Source organism: Zingiber officinale, chromosome 9B (assembly GCF_018446385.1).
Source record: "Zingiber officinale cultivar Zhangliang chromosome 9B, Zo_v1.1, whole genome shotgun sequence".
NCBI classification, from domain to species: Eukaryota; Viridiplantae; Streptophyta; class Magnoliopsida; order Zingiberales; family Zingiberaceae; genus Zingiber; species Zingiber officinale.
The window spans coordinates 22,853,495-22,873,881 of NC_056003.1; the positions used below are offsets into that span (position 1 = coordinate 22,853,495).

Sequence of the window (20,387 nt, forward strand, 5' to 3'; positions counted from 1 at the left end):
TGACAAGCAATCAGCTCTGAAAAGTCCTCTTGCAGCTAAGCAAAGTGACAAGAATTCACTGGACGAAAACTAGACGCTTAAATTATCTGATGACATCTTAGATAATGATCTGATGAATCACATCCATGCACGCAGTCGCCATCAATGGCGCAAGCAGAGAGAACAATCTTAAAACAGAAAATAGCGGCTGAAATTAACGCCTATTATAGTTCCTGAGGCAACGCTTGCACTCCACCACCAACCTTTGACCTTCAGTTTATTTATTCCGATCTCGACCCTTCACTTCTACTCCAGACTCCGGTGGTCGGATCTCGTCTCTAGCTATAAATCGATCCCCTCGCTCGAAGAGGCAGCACAGCAGATCTAATTTTCAAACGTTAATTTGCTAAGTTTAATCTCTCTGTAAATGTATTCTTCTTCCATGATGGCACGAGCAGTGTGCTTGCTCCTCATCGCCCTCCGTCTTTCCCTTCTTGCAGCAGCCAGCTACAACGTAGTGGACTACGGCGCGGTGGCCGACGGCCGCACCGACTCAGCCAAGGCCTTCCTGGCCGCCTGGTCGGCAGCCTGCGCCGCCAACAAGCCGGCGAGCATGTACGTTCCGGCCGGCCGGTTCATGGTCGGCCAAGCCACCTTCCAAGGTCCCTGCAACAACAGCGCCATCAGGGTCTTCATCGCCGGCACCCTCGTCGCTCCCTCCGGATACACCGCCGCCGCCAACTGGTTGCGGTTCAAGTACGTCAACGGCCTGTCCGTCCTCGGCGGCATCATCGACGGCCGCGGCCAGACCTTTTGGGCGTGCAAGGAGGCCGGCCGGAGCTGCCCACAAGGCGCCACTGTAGCTAATCAACTACTTCGAGTGCATTCTGTTTTTTTTCCAATTAAAGTTTGAAATTAAAGCGTGAATTGGGTGCGTGCAGTCGCTGGCGATAGCGCTGTCGACGAACGTGGTCATCAGAGGATTGGCTTCCCACAACAGCGAGGTCTTCCACCTCTCAATCTTCGCCAGCAGCGGCGTGAAAATACAGGGCGCCAAGATCATCGCGCCGGGGGACAGCCCCAACACCGACGGCATCCACATCCAGAAATCGACAGATGTCAGCGTCGTCAGCACGGTGATAAAGACCGGCGACGATTGCATTTCCATGGGCGAAGGAACCAGCAACGTCTGGATCGAGAAGATTCATTGCGGCCCGGGACACGGCATCAGGTCATTGATTCGGCTCTCAATGATCAAATGCATGGTTTGATTTGTTTTTATATATAATGGTGGTTGAATCGTAAACGGTGCAGCATTGGGAGCCTGGGGGCGACGCCGTCGGAGACCAGAGTGCAGAACATCACGGTGACGGCGGTGACCTTTTCGGGGACGCAGAATGGGTTGAGGATCAAGACTTGGGGGAAGCCGAACGGCGGCTTCGTGGAGGGCGTCACCTTCTCCCACGCCGTCATGCAGAACGTGGGGTACCCGATCGTGGTCGACCAAAACTACTGCCCCGGCAACGTCGACTGCCCCGGCCAGGTCCGTATAGATCTTCAAATCTCATCTCCAGTGCTTGATAGCTATCCAGGGATCAAATACAATTTTTGGTTTGACATTACAGAGCTCCGGAATCAGGATCAGCAAGGTCTCGTACATGGACATCCAGGGGTCGTCGGCGACGCCGGTGGCGGTGAAGTTCGACTGCAGTCCGACGAACCCATGCAGGGGACTGGATTTGCGTGATATAAAGCTGACTTATTTGGGAAACAAGCAGGCGGAGGCCTACTGCAAGAATGCGCAGGGAAGCGCCGCCGGCACGATGAATCCTCCCAGTTGCATTTGATGAACCCTCGTGAATAATGTAATAATTAAGTGATTATTTTGGAGCCTCGGCTTCATTTGTAGAAATGTAAGAAAGTGATTCTAAAATATGTTGGAATTGTTTCGACCAAAAGAAAGAAACTAGTAACTTCGGGGGAAAACACAATACGTTGGTGCATTTTTTATAATTGACAAAATGACAAGAGTACAAGATAAAACAAGATGGGGCAACAAGATGAATTCTACTTCCACAGCTCAAGAATCCCATTGGTTTCTAGTTCTTTACTGATCAGACAACTAAAACAGAGAAGACCTGCATGCCAATACTAAACACCACTATCATATAGCACCTGCATAACCTGATCGTTAACTTATTTCTTCCCAGCTCTTCCTTCTACTCAGCTTGCAGGACCTACAAGAACCCCCTGTGCGGAGCCTTCTTTCTGGCTAGCATCCTCCTTGGTCTCACTATCCGCCTTTCTTATCTTAATCTTATACTTCAACTCGAACTCTGCAATCTCCTTTTTCTTCTTCTCTAATGCCTCGTTGAGGCGAGCGATGACCTCTTCGAGACCTTCCTTGTTACGCTGAACAGCAGGGAGGACTTCATTGATCGTTCTCTCGACCAGCACGCCACCAACCATTCGGTAGCAGCGTCTTGATGGATCCAGTGGTTGAATTGCCCCAATTACAAGAGAGTGTTCACTTACTTCCATCTCTAGCTCAGTGATCTTTGAGTAAATTTGGTTAACTTCTGTGCGCATGTTGGCATATGTGTTTAAAATTAGTTGTTCATTCATCTGCAGCTCCCGACTGTCACTGCCAGCTCTGCTCGCCATGCCTCCTGTGTAATGCATTGCAGGCGATATGAGAGACAAATACATAAAGCTGGGCATGCGAATATTCACAAGAAACTAAGATGAGAGAAGAAAGAGTACACATGCAGAAATAAACGAAGGATTTGTTGGAAAGTGAGGGAAATCATCTCAGCTTTGGTCGTAAGCTAAGGGAAAGCCTTGCAGGACTCTCACCTATTTCTTTTTGTTTACATGCTAAGCTATGGTTCATCAACTCGTTTATGCATGCAGAACGATGGCTGCATCGAGCAAACCTTAAGCCCTGAAATAAGTAATTATGACCAATGGACTTAGACTGATTGCAGTCAATGCGGGGATTTGTTTGACATTTATACCAGAAGCATATTGAAATTAATTCCCATATTCTTCTAATAATTTAAAATACTCAAGAATATAATGAGAATAAATAAAGGAAGGATAACTAGGTGAAAATGTAACACAATATAGGAAATGAGATGAGAAGTAGAATGACTGCAAGTACCATTTGGAGAGTAAGAGGAAAATTAAAATAAGAGGTCGAAGCAGGAATAGAGAGTGGCGTTAGTCAAGCAATGGAGTCGTATGGTTGTTCTATTCCAGGTCCATAATAGTGGAGATTCTGTTGCTGATAGTCTTGCAGGAGAATGTAATGATATGGATAAAGCAATAAGTGGAAGCATTGTTGTTGATAGTCTTGCAGGAGAACGTAATGGACAAATGTGCAGGAACTAGAAGTTTCAAACTTACAAGTAGATAAGGATTTCAAACGGAATGGAATTGACTCAAATCAATAAAGGTAGGTTAACATCAGTAGAAATAGATATATGTTATAACTATAGAGAGTAGCAACTATACTCATCATGCAACTAAGAGTGGTCAAAAGAAAGACATGTTTAAGTTCTCTAGTTGATAGTTTCTCTCTACTGGTAGATGAGAGATAAAACAAGTACACCAAAATACTAAATTGAATCAAAACTTACATAGAAATAACTCAAAATGTATAACCAACTTCTCCTAGCATATTTTACTAGTAAGAGTATCTCTAATAATGTTTTATTAGCATAAATTCTGGTGAAACCATCACAGTTAGAGGAAAGAACGGTTCTTGCTCATCCTAGTAAGATCAACACAATACACAACAATTATGTTATTAAAGAATTAAACCCCAATTAAGTGATCTAATGTGTAATACATGAAGGGGGGATTTAGCTTATTGAATGTGGATTCCAGTGTGTTGATTTGTTAATTCAGTTCATTAACATTAATGAGTTGTTAATGATGAATGGAGTTTAAGGTGGATGGTCTTTGCAAGATGGACTTGGTATATAAGGAAGAAGTTTCCTTTGAGTTGGGCATCTTGAATCAAAAGGATTTTTGGTTGCTTCTTCGTTGGACTCTTATCCGTTGAAACCAAGCGAAGATTGCTGCCCAAAGACTTCCACTACATTGCAGGAATCAACTACGGTGATAAGTAAGATCGATGACTTTTGAGATAGATTAAGGTTAGCCCATTGTTAGCCATTGTTTCGGTTTCAATTTTAGCCTTAAAAGTTAACAATAGCTAGATCATGTTATTGATGCATTATATAGTTAAATTTCGATGTATCGCTATTACTTTCTATTGGTATCAGAGCTTAAAATTAGCTTATCGTTGGAAAATGTGCATTGTTCTGTAATCCATTGTGGAAACTTGGATTGATGCATATTTGTTGAATGTAGTTTGTATAGGTTAGGATTTAACCTATGGATTGAGTTTTTCACATTATCCGTGAGAACGCGATTGACGCAGCGATTTTAGGATTTTTTTAGTTGAAAAATTGCATTCAGAAAACCAAGTTTTCAACTTCCAATCAATTGGTGAGAAATAGGCACAAATTTAGGCACTCCTAAATCGACTGACCAGATAGATTGATGTGTACCAATCGATTGCCATAAACACCAATCAATTGTGATGCCCAAAATTGCACATAGAACAATCCGGATTCAATTGGGTAGATCGATTATTCACCAATCAATTGGTAAACCTAGGATTAAGCGCAAAAGGTTTCCAAATTGATTGGGTCGATCGATTGGTTAACACCAATAGTTTGTTGAGCCTGGTTAGAAAAAGAAGGTCACAGAATCAATTGTGTCAATCGATTGGTTTACACCAATTGATTATTATTCGCTGGGTTGTCCATAGAAGATTTCCGAATCGATCGGTGGGATTGATTAGTGAACATCAATCGATTGTTGTGAGGCGCCAATTGATTGGTGTAGATGAACTCACGAGCAGAAGCCTTTCAACAGTTGAACAATCGATTGCCATTACCATGTCTTGGAATTGACACATGAGGTGTGTCAATCGATTGCAGCTTGAAGGCAAATAGGCAATCAATTGATAAGAGTATCAATCGATTGGTAGCGGATACCAATCAATTGATAACTGATTAACTACGTTTTCAGCAGTTGTCCAATATCTTTCTTCGCACTTCTACTTAGTCAAGCCAATACTATTAGATGTATATTCATGCTAAAGATGGTTGGATCAAAGAAAAATCATTTTTTATGTTGGATATATATTTAAGGAAGCTCACAAATCTAGTTTAGCTTCTAAGACATGCGCATAGTGTGTTGGCCCAAAGTAAGACGCACTATGTGGCCGATTAGGAATATTGTAAGTGGTAGTTGGAAACATAAACTAAGGAGACGTATACATAAAGTTAATCATGCGCACGATATCGGTCCAAAGAAAAGCGTAACGTGTAGCGGATGAAGTTATAAGCTGTTTAGAGGGTACCACTAGCAAATTACATATTTTGTTTGTTGCATTTTGTTAATGTAATGTTACTGCAAAACTATAAAGATACATGTTTTGTTTAGTAAATTGAGTTATGTTCTTTGCTTTTATATATGTAATCCTCTTAATGTCTGCTAATTTAAACATCCTCATGCATGCTGGTACAAACTATGGACAATGGAAAGAGTATATTATAGTTTTATTAGGCTGTATAAATTTAGACTTTGTATTTAGGCATAATTGTCCTGCACCTTTGACTAGTAATTCCACTGCAGATCAAAAAGTTAAGAAGTATACCTTTCTTGAGACACAATGTTAAAACCTTCATTATGAAATTAGGTGACCAATTTATCTCAAACAAAAAGATTGAGAGTACTACACTTCTTACAAAGCTAGTGTCCATGCGGTATAACGGGAAAGGTAACATTAGGGAGTACATCAACGATATGTCGAATTTATTTACAAAGCTTAAGACATTAAAGTTGGAAATGTTTGAAAGAGTACTTGTGAACCTAATCCTAATCTCTCTGCCTACAGTTCACTACACTAAAAAGGAGAAGTGGATACTAAATGACCTTATAGCTCAGTCTGTATAAGAAGAGAGATTAAGGTATGATACATCTAATAGTGCTCACTTTACATCCTCATCTTGAAATTCGAACAAGACAAAAAAAAAGAAGGGATAAAAGTAAGAGTAGAGATAAACAACTTGCAATAACAGGGCTTAAGACATAAGGTGCAAAAGCAACAAGATCCGAACCCAACTTGTTTCTTTTGTAAAAAGAAAGGGGATTGCCCCAGATACGTCAACTCGTGTCTCAAGAAAGGTATACTTCTTAACTTTATCAGTTCAGAACTCAACCTAACTATTGTACCTAATAACACTTGGTAGATAGATATGGGTGCAATTACTCACATAAGTGTATCTATGCAGGTTTACCTCAGGAGCTGAATGTCAATTGATGTTGAAAGATTATTTATACAGGAATTAACAAGTAGGCAAAAGTTAAGTCAATAGATGTCTTTTGAATTTGTTTAAGGAGCAATGCACTTTTGAATTTGAAAAATACATTTATAATGTTGTCGTTTAGATGGAACTTAATTTCTATTCATGTTTGGACAAATCCAAATACACTTGTTCATTTGAAAATGTAAACTTTAATATTTACAAAATTCTATTTTGTGTGGTACTAGTTCTTTAATTAACAAGGATTAGACATTGAAACTAATACAGATAATGTTGTGATGCATAGTATAGGTGTGAAGCATGGTTTGACAAATGAGAATTCATCCATATTGTGGCATAGGCATTTAAGGCACATCTCTAAATAGCACCTAGAAAAGTTAATGTCATTAAAAATTCTTGATGTCTTGATATGTCAGATATTGGAATCTGCGTCGAGTGTATCAAGGGAAAAACAACTAAAAAAAAGTAATAAGAGTTCTAGGCGGATTAATGGAATCTTAGAGCTAATACATACGGATATATGTGGATTGTTCCCTAAAGTTTCTTGGAACAGTCAATTATATTTTATTAGCTTTATAGACAACTATTCCCGATATGAATACTTGTACCTAATTCACAAGAAGTCATAATCCTAGACCTGTTCAAAATCTTTAAAGCCGAAGTTGAAAATCAACTTGATAAGAAGATAAAGACTGTCAGATCAGATCGTGATGGTGAATACTATAACAAATCGTGTAAGCGACCTGGGTCATTTGTGGATTAGCTTGTAGAGTGCAAAATCATAGCACAATACACTATGCCTAGGACCCCCTCAATAGAATGGTGAAACAGAGTAACGAAACTGGATCCTAAAAGACATGGTGAGAAATATGATTAACTTTTCTTTTCTATCGGAGTTTTTATAGGGTCAGGCAGTAAGACTGCAGTTTACTTACTCAACAAAGTTCCTAATAAGGTAGTAACGAAAATTCCATACAAGCTATGAACAGGTAGAACGCCTAGTATTAGGCATCTACATATCAGAAGTTGTCAAGTTGAGACTAAACCCTATAGGCCTAACGAAAGAAAATTAGACTCAGATAGCCGTTATTTAGAAGGATACTCTGAAAACTCAAGAGGCTTCAAGTTTTACAGCTCCTTGAGTAGATACTTTTTCGAGACGAATAATGTCAAATTCATTGAGAATTATGGGGACGATAAAGTTATGGAAATATCATTTAAGAAAAACATTGTTGATCCTAATATGGTAACTACTGATGTAGTTGATAGTGTAATAGTCATCATTCCACATACCGTTGAAGTTGCACAACCGGAAGGGGTAGTTGACCATGATATTTCCATGTCCCCTCCAATACAATTGAAAGGTATATCAGCTCAAATAGAAGTATTCCCTCCTACGGTTGAGCATAACTCCTGACCACCTCAAGATCAAGTGCTACAAAGGAGATTTATCAGAAAAAGGAGATTCAAGACGTCTCGTGATTATATATCTCCCACAACATGAGTTTGACATAGAGTTAGAAGATAATCTCACAGCCTTCCAAGAAGTCAAACAATGCCCTCATCCGAAAAAAATTAATCAAGTCATGAGGAAAGAGATGAAGTCTATGACGAACAACGTCGTTTGAGAACTTGTCGAAATACCCGAAGAAATGAAATATATTGGCTATAAATGTATATTTAAAATCAAACGAAATTCACATGGCAATGTTGAAAAGTATAAGACACGTCTAGTTGTCAAGGGATTCACTCAAAAGGAGAACATTTATTACAATGAGACTTTTTAGCCGATTTCGATAAAAGACTCCCCTAGGGTAATCATGGAACTTATAGCACATTAAGGCTTACAGCTACACCAAATGGACGTTAAGATTGCATTTCTCAATGGAAACATTGAAAAACTATATACATGGTGCAGATGTAGAACTTTGAATCGAGAGATTCAAAGCACCTAGTATGTAAACTAAGGAAGTCCATTTATGGTTTAAAGCAGACATCTTGTCAATGGTATCGAAAATTTGATCAAGTGGTTTCTTCATACGATTTCAAGAATGATCACTTTTAGTGAAAACAAGTTTATTATACTTATTCTGTATGTGGATAACATATTACTAAAAAGTAATGATAAGGGTTTGTTGCTAGAAACCAAGTCATTTCTATCAAGTGAAATTAAAATGATGGATCTTGGTGATGCATCCTTTGTCTTAGGCATACAAATTGTCCGTGATGGATCAAATTGCACATTTAGACTATCACAAAGGCTTATATAGAAAAGATGCTCATTTGATATGACAAGTAAAATTGTGCTCTTGGTGACACACCTGTGTCAAAGTGTACCTGTGTCAAAGTGTGATAGGTGTACCTTGCAGCAATGTCCACACCATTAACTTGAGATTAAGAAAATATAGTAATTCCTTTATGCATCGGCAGTAGGGAGTTAAATACATGCTTAAGTATGTACACGTCCGGATCTTGCATATATTGTAGGGATTTAGGTAAATATTTGAGTAACCCGAAACTAGAGCATTGGAAAGATGCACAAAGGATTATGCAGTATTTGCAAAGAACAAAGGGTTACATGCCCACATATCGGAGGTCAGGTTATCTAGATCATTGAATATTCATATTCTAATTTTGTTGGATGCTTAGATAGCAGAAGGTCTACCTCAGGTTATGTCTTCATGCTGACGAGTATAGCTACATCATGGAAAAGTGTCAAGCAGACGCTAATAGCAACTTCCACTATGGAAGTAGAGTTTATAGCCTACTATGAAACTTCCAACCATATAGATGTGAAACCTTATCACAGGATTGCAAATTATTAGGGGCATTGGCAGGCCATTAAAGATCAACTGCGATAATAAACCTACAAATTGTATTCCAAGAATAACCACAGTTCGTCTAAGTTTAAACACATTGACATAAAGTTTCTGGCAGTCAGAGAAAGAGTTCAGAGTGACCAAATTATAATAGAGCATATAAAGACAGATCTCATGTTAGCGGACCCGCTTACCAAGGGTTGTCACTCAAGATGTTTCATCAGCATGTGTTGAACATTGGGTTCTTCCTTTTGAAGAAGTACATATTTGGTAAGAATATGTATTTGTGTGATGCTTTATATTAATGAACACGTGTATTTTTGACTTATTGTACATACTAAAGTTTTACATGTGTAAAAGGTTTTGACTCTCTTTACATATGAACATCATAATTTACAATTACGGTTTGCATACGATTTTGTAAATATGATGTGAGACTCAATTTTGAGTGATAAGATTAAATCATGATTTACCATTGCGGTTTAGCATAAGGTATTGATATAAGGTATTAACAAATATGATTTGAACCCAGTTTGGGTCATAAGCACTTATTTGAGAATGGGCAAATACAGATCACATTTCGTATCATTCTTGTACTACACATCGACATTTGATCTATATCGTTATTGTTATAGTTATAGCAACTCTGACTTCTTTATTCTTGTACTAATTAATTTAATGGACAAGATTATTTATGGGAATATTTAACCCATAAAGTTTTGGCATGTTAAGTTCAACTAAGGTGTTCTGTGATTTGGTATACGATATCAAGTATAGCCCAAGTGAGAGATTGAAGAATTTATTCTCCATTTGGTGGGCTAACACTTGATTAACAACACCACACAACAATTATGTCATCAAGGAATTAAACCCCGATAAAGTGATCTAATGTCTAATGCATGAAAGGGGTTTAGATTATTGGATGTGGATTCTAATGTGTAGATCCGTTAACTCAATTTATTAACATTAATGAGTTGTTAATGATGAATGGACTTTAAGGTGAATGGTCTTTGCATGATGAGCTTGGTATATAAGGAAGAAGCTTCCTTTGATTTAGGCATCTTGATCAAAAGAGAGTTTTTGGTTGCTTTTTCTTCCTTAGACTCTTCCCCATTAAGACTAAGCTAAGGTTACAGCCCAATCCTACAAAAGACTTCCGCTGCATTGTAGGAATCAGCTACGGTGACAAGCAAAATCAATGGCTCTTGTAATGGATTCAGGTTAGCCTATTGTTAGCCATTGTTTTGGTTTTCAGTTTTAGCCTTAAAAGATGATAGCTAGATCCTGTTATTGGTGCATCATATGGTTAAATTTCGATATATCGCTATTGCTTTCATATTTTACTAATACGAGTATCTCTAATAATGTTTTATTAGCAGAATTTCTGGTAAAACCATCACAATTAGAGGAAAGAACAGTTCTTGCTCATCCTAGTGAGATCAACACAATAATTTTCCATCGCCTAAATTAAATATCTGTGCTGATTACATTTGCTATTTGAATTAACTAATCTACAAAGGTATTAATAAATCTCGGTAGACAACTGAAATTTAGACTAGCATATCAGAACTGAAATCTAAACTAGCACATCAGAACTGAAATCAGCAAGTACAAAGATTATAGGGTTACAGCTGAACAGTCAGGCATGAATCAAAACAAGTAATTTTTAGTGTGCTGACTAATTTCAGTTCTGGTACACAGGTGGAACACTTCGTGCTAACATATATGAACCAAAATTTTAAACTATGAACAGCACATGAAGTACAGGAATGTTCTGATGCATAATCACTTGATTTCCTTCCATGGTTGAGTAAATAAGCAACCGATTAAACATGCAGCGCCTAGTGTAGAGAAGACGTACTTAACAAGGGAACCTTCTTTGATCAATTATTGAATTAAAAGGAAATCTCCATGCGCAACATAATTGACAAACTAATTAAGTCAGACCTACGTAGTTGAATGTGCTTTGATATGACAAGTTCGCAATTTACAAAATTCGACTTATCGATGTCTAGTTTTTCGGGATACCATTCCTTACCGCCACGCTATGAAGGAAACAGCTGATCCAACATAGTCTACCCCAAATTAAAAGGGAAAAAGGACGAAATCTAGATCTGACAAGTAGAAAAACCGAGAGGGAAATAGAGGTTGTCGAGGGAAGCGTACCTGGAGGATATAGATTGGAGTCGTCGCTCGCCGATCTCCTGATATAATACGGCAGCTGCAGACGATCTACTTATCTGATCTGAAAAACCCTCAGATCCGACGCCGCGGAAGCGAGCAGCGAGCCGGGGCCGGCGATCAGAAGAACGAAGCAACTGCAAAACCTTGGCGTCACTATGAAGTCGGCGGCCTCCTCGTGCGCAAGGGCGTGGTGGGTTACGAAAAGGGCACGGCGTCGTTGCGAGGCGAGGGAGAGGAGGGAGGGTTGTGTCGGCGCAAGGCGAGGGAGAGGGAGAGGAGGGAGGGTTGTGTCGCGAGGCGAGGGAGAGGAGTTGTGTCGGCTATTTTGGGGAGGAATTGGTGCGATGACGAGATGAGATTAGGGTTAGATTTGATATTAAAAAAAAAATTGTTGTAATGTAATTAGATTTTGGTTTGTAATTTGGATTACAAAATATTATTATCTTTTGTAATCCATATATATTACATTATAAATTAATCTATCTTGTAATGTAATCTCGATTATATTACAAGATAGATTACGATGGGTGTACCACACGTAGCCTTAGTAATTATTATTTCCTCCATAATATGTAAACAAAAAAATGTTGTTGCTGATTTTTCATGTTAGTTATAGTTGAGATTAATACGACTTAGATGACGATGATGAAATATAGCGTATTAGCATGTTTTAGAATGAACTTTATAATTGTAAAAAAATTAAAGGTTTCATCAGTGTTGGTTTTATTTCAAGGAACCAAAACAAGTTTTAAATCTGATAAAAGCAGCCTTTTTGCATTTGATATCCCAAATCATCCATTTTCCTCATCTGAAGCATTTATTATCTAGTAATGAAGTAGGTGATAGTTATTGCATTTGAGCCACTAGTCGGTGCCGTTCTCAGTGCCGTAGCCCACCCCCGTCATGCTATGGTTGATGTCATAATCAGGTCCGCAGCCAATGCCGGTGAAGACACCAGCGCCATGCAATTGGAAGAATTTGGGATTGTCAACGAGTATCGAGACGGAGACCGAGACCGGTTGCCTGGTCACAGTTTCCAAGAGTTCATTCTCATCTTTAGCCCGCTCGTATCTGCTTATCGTAACGCCACCAGCTTGAGTCTGAAAGGTAGCAGAATTCAGACTGAAATTGCAGGCTCCAGGAACTCCCTTGTACGGGTAGTTGTCCTCGGTTGTCAGACTGCCGTTGTGGATCACAAAGTCAAAAGCTCTCTTAACGTCGCCACTGAGGCACGGCGAGTTCTCCTTTTTCGATGGCACACAGTCTACGATCGAGCTCCTGCTCCGACAAGGATGTTAACTTGCCTGTTTTAATCTGAATGATGCCCTCCATTGCTGCTACGGCAGAGAACGCCCAGCAAGAGCCTGTTCATTCACAAACAATATTGAACAATTAACCGACGCGCGCATGAAGATGGAATTAAGGATACATGATTGGTTGAATGCCTACCGCACTTTCCTTGATCCTTGACACCGGTGACTGCGCCCTTGGTCCTCCAGTCCAGCATGGGTACCTGAATCGTAGCGTTCTTAGGTAATTGAGGTGGTCTAGTGCGGTTGGCAGGCTTGTACCGGTGCCTCAGATGAGGAATAACGTGGCGCGAGAGCCCCGGGTTGGTGTACAGCTTCAGGAATTCCTTGTCGGTCAGGTCAGATCGGCGAACTCGTTGGCTTTCAGTGAGAAGTTGTGCTTTTCTTTGTTGAAGTTGTCGATGAATTTGACGTTCTCCGCGAAGATCTTGAGGCGCTCTTCTCGAACTGTTGCGTTGCGGTAGCTGCGGTTGTATCTCCCCATCCACGTCTCGTGCCTGAGGTTGAACTTCCGGTGGAAATCCACTGCATTCGTAGCCACCTCGCTCGCCTCGCTGCCCCCGGTGGACTTAACGACAAGCGAAACAAGGAGCGCTGCGCCCAGGAACTGGTGGAGAGTGCAGTGAATAGCCGTGCTCTAGGCTGAGCTGAGTGAGAGCCAATGGCCAGTGGGTGGGCATATTTATAGCGATATTTGTCGTTCTACATTCCCAACACGGTACCGTGCGCGAGACGCCTAATCGATGATTCGATGGAGTTTTATGGTCTGATACTGAGTCAGTGGAAACAACACTGGTGAAAATGGTTGAATGGAGACCGGAGTCTTCCGATTGTCCAATTTCTTAAGGAGGCAAATCAAGGAATTTGGCCGACTTCAGGATGACTTAGACTGCTCCACTTTGATAGAAAGAAAGACAGAACAAAAAAGGGAAATAAAATCGTCAAATAGATATTTCTTTTATAAAATCACCAAACAAGTACTTCATCGTATACTTTATCTAAAAATACTTTTATTAGAGTACAATGTGTAATATAAAGTAGTTGTTAATTTTGATCAATTTAAAATAATTTTAATAAAATTTAATTAATTTAGACTAAATTAATAAAAAATATTTTATTATAATAGTATTTCAGATTTAAAATTTTAAAATTTAGAATTTAATTATAACTGCTTAAAATGATTTTGATAAAATTTTAATTTTTTTATCTAGTTAATAAGAAATAATTTAATATAATAATCTTTTATGTATAATAATTTTGATTAAAATAAAATAATCAATTTTTCATATGTAACAATGAGTAGTTGTTATACATTGTAATAAGAGATATTTGATGGAGCACCCTTTAACTTTTCTTTTTTAAAACGGTAATTTACCAAATCACGCACTTAAATATTTTAATTGACCAAAAAGCGTATGTTACTTTGGTTTTTACTAAAGGACGTATTTTTTCAAGTGCACTTCCCTTTTTATCCTTCTGACAAATTAAACCTTTTTTTTTTGTCGTTTTCCTTTTCTCTCTCTTCTCTTTCCTATCACCTCTTTCATCAACGAAATGTAAGATTTAGTTATTTTTTGATAACATTTTAATACATTTAGAGAAGCTAAAATAAACAATGGATAGCATAGTTAAACTCCTTGTAACATCAGGAATCTACAGGAACTGAAATGAGTGTAATCTGAGGTCGCTAGGTCCATCAGTGGGTTTCGGTCAAAACCCACTGATGGACCTAGAGAGCTCCGATTGCACCCATTTTAGTTTCTATGGATTCCTGGTGTTGCAAGGAGTTCAAATATGCTATCCATTGTTTATTTTGACTTTTAAAAGATGTTAAAATAGCAGAAGAAAAAAATAGTAAAAAGGCTCCAAATCAGGCCCACGTTGGGCCTGATATGGAACCATATCAGGCCTAACGTGGAGCCTTTTTGCTGATTTTTTCTTCTCCTATTTTAACACCTTATAAAAGTTAAAATAAACAATGGATAGCATAGTTAAACTCCTTGCAACATCAGGAATCCACAGGAACTGAAATGGGTGTAATCTGAGGTCTCTAGGTCCATCAGTGGGTTTCGTCAAAACCCACTGATGGACCTAGAGAACTCCGATTGCACCCATTTCAGTTTCTATGGATTCCTGGTGTTGCAAGGAGTTCAAATATGCTATCCATTGTTTATTTTGACTTTTAAAAGATGTTAAAATAGCAGAAGAAAAAAATAGCAAAAAGGCTCCACGTTGGGCCTGATATGGTTCCATATCAGGCCCAATGTGGACCTGATATGATTTTTCCTTGAGCTTCAAACAATGTAGAGAAATTAATTTGATGATAGAAAACCAAGAGTTCTGTTAGTCCTATGATTTAATTGTCTTTTTCTCAAGCATGTTGTGCAAATTGATTCTCTGTTCCTCTGAACATTGTTTTATCAGTATATTGCAATATCTGCTAATACCTTTGCCTTAATACTGCATCATATCTTCTGTATTCTCAACATTACCCTCATGATTCACATTACAGATCATCCTTGGCTACAGAATGCCAATAAGGCACCCAATGTAAATCTTGGTGAAACTGTTCGAGCAAGACTCCAGCAATTTTCAGTGATGAATAAATTTAAAAAGAAAGCTCTTAGGGTGAGAATATTTTCTTTCATGATTTCTTTCTGTGTGAATGCTTGACATTTGTCCAGCTGATTATTCCAAGACACACCTAGTATTATTATGTTCATTCTAAAACTGTGTTAATGCAGGTGATAGCTGAACACTTGTCTGTGGAGGAGATTGCCGACATAAAGGAAATGTTTGAGAATATGGATATCAACAAAAAAGGGCAGATAAATTTTGATGAGTTAAAGTATGGTTTGTGCAAGCTCAGACACCAGGTTGCTGATTCAGATGTCAAAGCATTATTGGAAGCAGTAAGTTATTGCTGAAGATGCAATCTTTTTTTTAAAGTAAAAAAAAATTGACTGTGGGTTATGGCAATCACACCATTTCCATTGGCATTACACAATTTGTTGGAGTGTATACTGAAAGCCTAAGCTTTGTAAACATTCATTATGAATAAAGAATCACATTTGGTCTAATTATCTACATTTGTTTGTAGTTGTTCATTTAAATTATATTGTAGATAACATAGTATGTGGTGTCACATACAGAAGATGATGTTATCAGTACCTTATAAATTATAAACAGTAGCTCACGACCAGAATGGAAAGGAACAAACCATTAGAAGGTCGTAGTGTAATTAGATATTAGTTTATCTTGACTATATAATTACACTAGTACACTCAGAGTGTATTGAGTAGGATCATTTGAGGTCGTTCCTTTTATACTGACTTTATAAAGGAACAAAGACCTCAGTTATTATGGAAGTGTGTGCTCTTAATCCTAATATAATAACAAGCACATATGTTTGATATTTATTTCTTTAATTTATCAATGGGTGAGATTTAGTTCGATGAATCAATAAACCCGATAAATTGGGAAATGGTATCACTCATAGTGTGTGTTGTTGATTATAGAAGGAAACTGTGTCCTAGTGATACTAGGTTGATAATGTCCTCAAGAGGAGCTCATAAAGATTGTCATGTTAAACCCTGCAGGTGGACTTAGTCCGGCATGATAATAAGGTTGAGTGGTACTACTCTTGGACTTAGATATTAATTAAATGAGTTGTCGGTAACTCACTTAATTAGTGGACATTCGATATCTTAAACACGGAGACTAACACACTCATAATAAGAAGGAGCCCAAAAATGTAATTTGGGATTGGTGCGGTAGTTCAATGATAGTTCTCTAGTGGAATGAATTATCATTGATAAAATTAAGTTGTGTGTTCGAACATGGGATGCTTAATTTTATCGGGAGACCAAAACCAATTCCTCCTCTCGGTCCCTATCGTAGCCTCTTATTTATAGAGTACTATACCCACATATACCCACCTTTTATACCCACCTAAAGGGGCGGCCAAGCTAGCTTGGGAACCAAGCTAGGGCCAAGCTTGAGTTTAAGGTGGCAGGCCCTAGCATGAACCCAAGCTAGTAGGGCCGGCCATAATTAATTAAAAAGAAAATTTAATTTTAATGTTTATTATTATGTGGAAGATTTAATTTAAAAGAGAATTAAAATTAAAATATCTCTCTTGTAAAAATTTACAAAAGATTAAAGAAAGAGATTAGATCTCTTTCCTTATTTGTAGATTGGAGAGATGTTTTATTTTCTCTTTAAAATTATTCACATGTTAATAAAATTAAAATTATAGATATTTCCTTTTATTAACCATGAAGAGATTTTAAAGAGAAATTTTATTTTAAAATTTCCGGAAACAAATAAGGAAAGTTTTAATTGTTGATTGAAACTTGTCCAAATTTGCTTCCTATTGTTTTGGCCGGCCATCATTGTTTAATTGGGGAAATATTATTTTATTTTTCTCAATTAAATCATGTCAAGGAAATTAAGGAAAATTTATTGTAATTAAATTTCCTAATTTACCTAGGCCAAGGAATATAAAAGAAGGGGTGAGGGTGCCTTCATGAGACACAACCTCTATTGTTTTCTCTCCCTTTCTCCTTGGTGTTGTGGCCGGCCATTACCCTCTCCCTCTCTTCCTCTTGTGGTGGCCGAATACTTCATCTCTCTTAGAGTTCTTGTTGTGGCCGGATACTACTTGGAGAAGAAGAAGAAGAAGGAGAGAAAGCTAGCATCTCTTGGAGCTTGGTTAGTATTTTGATTTTCTTCTTTGGTAAAGTTCTTCCTTTGTGGCCGAACCTTGCTTGGAGAAGAAGAAGGTGGTTGGTGGTATCTCATCTTGGTAGATCGTTGCCCACACAACGTCCGAGGTTAGAAGAGGAATACGGTAGAAGATCAAGAGGTTTTTCTACAAGGTATAACTAGTAATTTCTATTTCCGCATCATGCTAGTTATTTATGGAAATAATACCAAATACAAGAGGCTTACGTTCTAGTATTTCGAATATGTTTTTTCGAAGTTGTGTTCTTTTGTTTCTTTCTTTTCCTTGTGATTTGATTGTTCTCTTTGGTTAACCTAAAGTTATTTTAGGAAATTAAATATTAGCTTTCTATTAAAGGTTTTGTCTAGTCGGTGGTGGTTGCTCCCATATCCAAGAAGGTCATGTGCCTCGCCACGTCAGTACTGGGAACCTTTTATGGAAATTAATATTTAATGGAATTAATAACTTAAGGAGACTTGGGTCGAACGTGTTAAGTTCCGCAGGAGATCCAAGTCAAAACCTAAAAGAACAAATAGATTAAGTTTTGGATCAAACGTGTTAAGTTCCGCAGGAGATCCAAAATTTAATTTAAAAGAACACATGGTAGCTAGGAAAAGGTTCAGATCTTTGTACAAAATTTTTGTACAGTGGAACCTATAGGCTTTCCGAGTAGCAACCATCACAATTATGGGGTGACAAGGGAAAACAAACACAAAGAATTAGGCACAAATTCAAGCCACAGCCCTACTAGATCCATCAAGAAATTCATCAAGAGTTGCTGACCAAACAAGATCCAAAGATGGACCTATCAGCAATATACTGATAAAACAGTGTTCAGAGGAACAGAGAATCAATTTGCACAACATGCTTGAGAAAAAGACAATTAAATCATAGGACTAACAGAACTCTTGGTTTTCTATCATCAAATTAATTTCTCTACATTGTATGAAGCTCAAGGAAAAATCATATCAGGTCCACATTGGGCCTGATATGGTTCCATATCAGGCCCACGTTGGGCCTGATATGGACCATATCAGGCCCAACGTGGAGCCTTTTTGCTGTTTTTTTCTTCTGCTATTTTAACATCTTTTAAAAGTCAAAATAAACAATGGATAGCATATTTGAACTCCTTGCAACACCAGGAATCCATAGAAACTGAAATGGGTGCAATCGGAGCTCTCTAGGTCCATCAGTGGGTTTTGACCGAAACCCACTGATGGACCTAGAGACCTCAGATTACACCCATTTCAGTTTCTGTGAATTCCTGATGTTGTAAGGAGTTTAACTATGCTATCCATTGTTTATTTTAACTTTTATAAGGTGTTAAAATAGGAGAAGAAAAAATCAGCAAAAAGGCTCCACGTTAGGCCTGATATGATTTCATATCAGGCCCAACGTGGGCCTGATTTGGAGTCTTTTTGCTGTTTTTTTCTTCTGCTATTTTAACATCTTTCAAAAGTCAAAATAAACAATGGATAGCATATTTGAACTCCTTGCAACACCAGGAATCCATAGAAACTGAAATAGGTGCAATCGGAGCTCTCTAAGTCCATCAGTGGATTTTGACCGAAACCCACTGATGGACCTAGAGATCTCAGATTACACTCATTTCAGTTCCTGTGGATTCCTGATGTTGCAAGGAGTTTAACTATGCTATCCATTGTTTATTTTAACTTTTATAAGGTGTTAAAATAGGAGAAGAAAAAATCAGCAAAAAGGCTCCACGTTAGGCCTGATATGGTTCCATATCAGGCCCACGTTGGGCCTGATATGGTTCTGATATGATTTCATATCAGGCCCAACGTGGGCCTGATTTGGAGTCTTTTTGCTGTTTTTTTACTTCTGCTATTTTAACATCTTTTAAAAGTCAAAATAAACAATGGATAGCATATTTGAACTCCTTGCAACACCAGGAATCCATAGAAACTGAAATGGGTGCAATCGGAGCTTTCTAGGTCCATCAGTGGATTTTGACCGAAATCCACTGATGGACCTAGAGATCTCAGATTACACCCATTTCAGTTCCTGTGGATTCCTGATGTTGCAAGGAGTTTAACTATGCTATCCATTGTTTATTTTAGCTTCTCTAAATGTATTAAAATGTTATCAAAAAAATAACTAAATCTTACATTTCGTTGATGAAAGAGGTAATAGGAAAGAGAAGAGAGAGAAAAGGAAAACGACAAAAAAAAAGGTTTAATTTGTCATAAGGATAAAAAGGGAAGTGCACTTGAAAAAATGCGCCCTTTGGTAAAAACCAAAGTAACATACGTCTTTTGGTCAATTAAGATATTTAAGTGCGTGATTTGGTAAATTGTCGTTTTTAAAAAGGGAATAATTTTTAACAGTTTCATAATTTAAAATGATTTTTAATTTTTTTTAAAATAAAAAAATAAACTCTGGTAGGCCCAAATAAATAAGTAATTAAATTGGAGCAATTTGTGATGATACGATTCAACACTTCTCTTTCTAGTCGGCTTCTTCTTTGAATAGACATTTTTTACATCGAGCATATGCCTCTGCTTTGAGTCACTCCTCGCTCTCGAGTTAATGGTCCTTTATTTTGCAAGTTGTTCCTGAAAGTTATTATACCCACTCATAAAAATGAAATTAAATAAATTCAAAGTTTAAATTATGGAGAAAATCTATAGAAAGTAAAATTAAATATATAAATTTGGTTTTATTATTATGAAAATAAAAAACAAAATAGTCATATAATGAATAAATTAAATTTATTAGTAGATATTAAGAACCAAAGACCAAAATCCTAAAGCTCGGTTTCGTTAAAGGTAATATAATTAAATTTATAATGTAATAAAATTTATAATATAATTTAATTAATATTACATTATTACATTTGGTCAAAGAGTTATATGTAATCTTTGATTATTAGGATGATTATATTTTCTTGTTTAGTGTCTGTTATTCACCCATCGCTTCCTCCCCCTTCCTCCTCCGCTCA

The 20,387-nt window shown here is 37.8% G+C and overlaps 3 protein-coding genes and 1 long non-coding RNA gene across 4 annotated transcripts; 2 read left to right on the forward strand and 2 right to left on the reverse strand.

The window, feature by feature from the left end:
• The first annotated feature begins 243 nt into the window (after positions 1 to 243).
• LOC122023950 (polygalacturonase-like) lies at positions 244 to 2,010 on the forward strand. Its single transcript, XM_042582399.1, has 4 exons — positions 244 to 838; positions 921 to 1,210; positions 1,294 to 1,522; positions 1,605 to 2,010. The coding sequence occupies exons 1-4, from the start codon at positions 407 to 409 to the stop codon at positions 1,824 to 1,826; spliced, it is 1,173 nt and encodes a 390-aa protein (XP_042438333.1). The 5' UTR covers positions 244 to 406; the 3' UTR covers positions 1,827 to 2,010.
• On the reverse strand, positions 1,954 to 11,752 carry LOC122023953 (probable prefoldin subunit 2). Its single transcript, XM_042582400.1, has 2 exons — positions 11,372 to 11,752; positions 1,954 to 2,648 (listed from the first exon to the last, which is right to left on the reverse strand). Exon 2 carries the CDS (start codon positions 2,641 to 2,643, stop codon positions 2,203 to 2,205), a length of 441 nt encoding a protein of 146 aa, XP_042438334.1. The 5' UTR covers positions 2,644 to 2,648; positions 11,372 to 11,752; the 3' UTR covers positions 1,954 to 2,202.
• Positions 11,753 to 12,077: 325 nt separating this feature from the next.
• LOC122024565 lies at positions 12,078 to 13,342 on the reverse strand. Its single transcript, XR_006123462.1, has 2 exons — positions 12,839 to 13,342; positions 12,078 to 12,753 (listed from the first exon to the last, which is right to left on the reverse strand). It is a non-coding gene; the product is annotated as an uncharacterized LOC122024565 (long non-coding RNA).
• A 1,838-nt stretch (positions 13,343 to 15,180) lies between these two features.
• LOC122025441 (calcium-dependent protein kinase 20-like) lies at positions 15,181 to 15,626 on the forward strand. The gene is made up of 2 exons (XM_042584245.1): positions 15,181 to 15,327; positions 15,444 to 15,626. Exons 1-2 carry the CDS (start codon positions 15,196 to 15,198, stop codon positions 15,624 to 15,626), a joined length of 315 nt encoding a protein of 104 aa, XP_042440179.1. The 5' UTR covers positions 15,181 to 15,195.
• The last annotated feature ends 4,761 nt before the right edge of the window (positions 15,627 to 20,387 follow it).

Excerpts from the sequence above, each read along its gene's own strand:
- LOC122023953 (XM_042582400.1), bottom strand. The coding sequence starts at position 2,643 with ATGGCGAGCAGAGCTGGCAGTGACAGTCGGGAGCTGCAGATGAATGAA.
- LOC122023950 (XM_042582399.1), top strand. The coding sequence starts at position 407 with ATGTATTCTTCTTCCATGATGGCACGAGCAGTGTGCTTGCTCCTCATC. Across the intron at positions 839-920 it reads GCTGCCCACAAGGCGCCACT|TCGCTGGCGATAGCGCTGTC; the intron begins GTAGCTAATCAA and ends GGGTGCGTGCAG. Across the intron at positions 1,523-1,604 it reads ACGTCGACTGCCCCGGCCAG|AGCTCCGGAATCAGGATCAG; the intron begins GTCCGTATAGAT and ends TTGACATTACAG.
- LOC122025441 (XM_042584245.1), top strand. The coding sequence starts at position 15,196 with ATGATTCACATTACAGATCATCCTTGGCTACAGAATGCCAATAAGGCA. Across the intron at positions 15,328-15,443 it reads TTAAAAAGAAAGCTCTTAGG|GTGATAGCTGAACACTTGTC; the intron begins GTGAGAATATTT and ends GTGTTAATGCAG.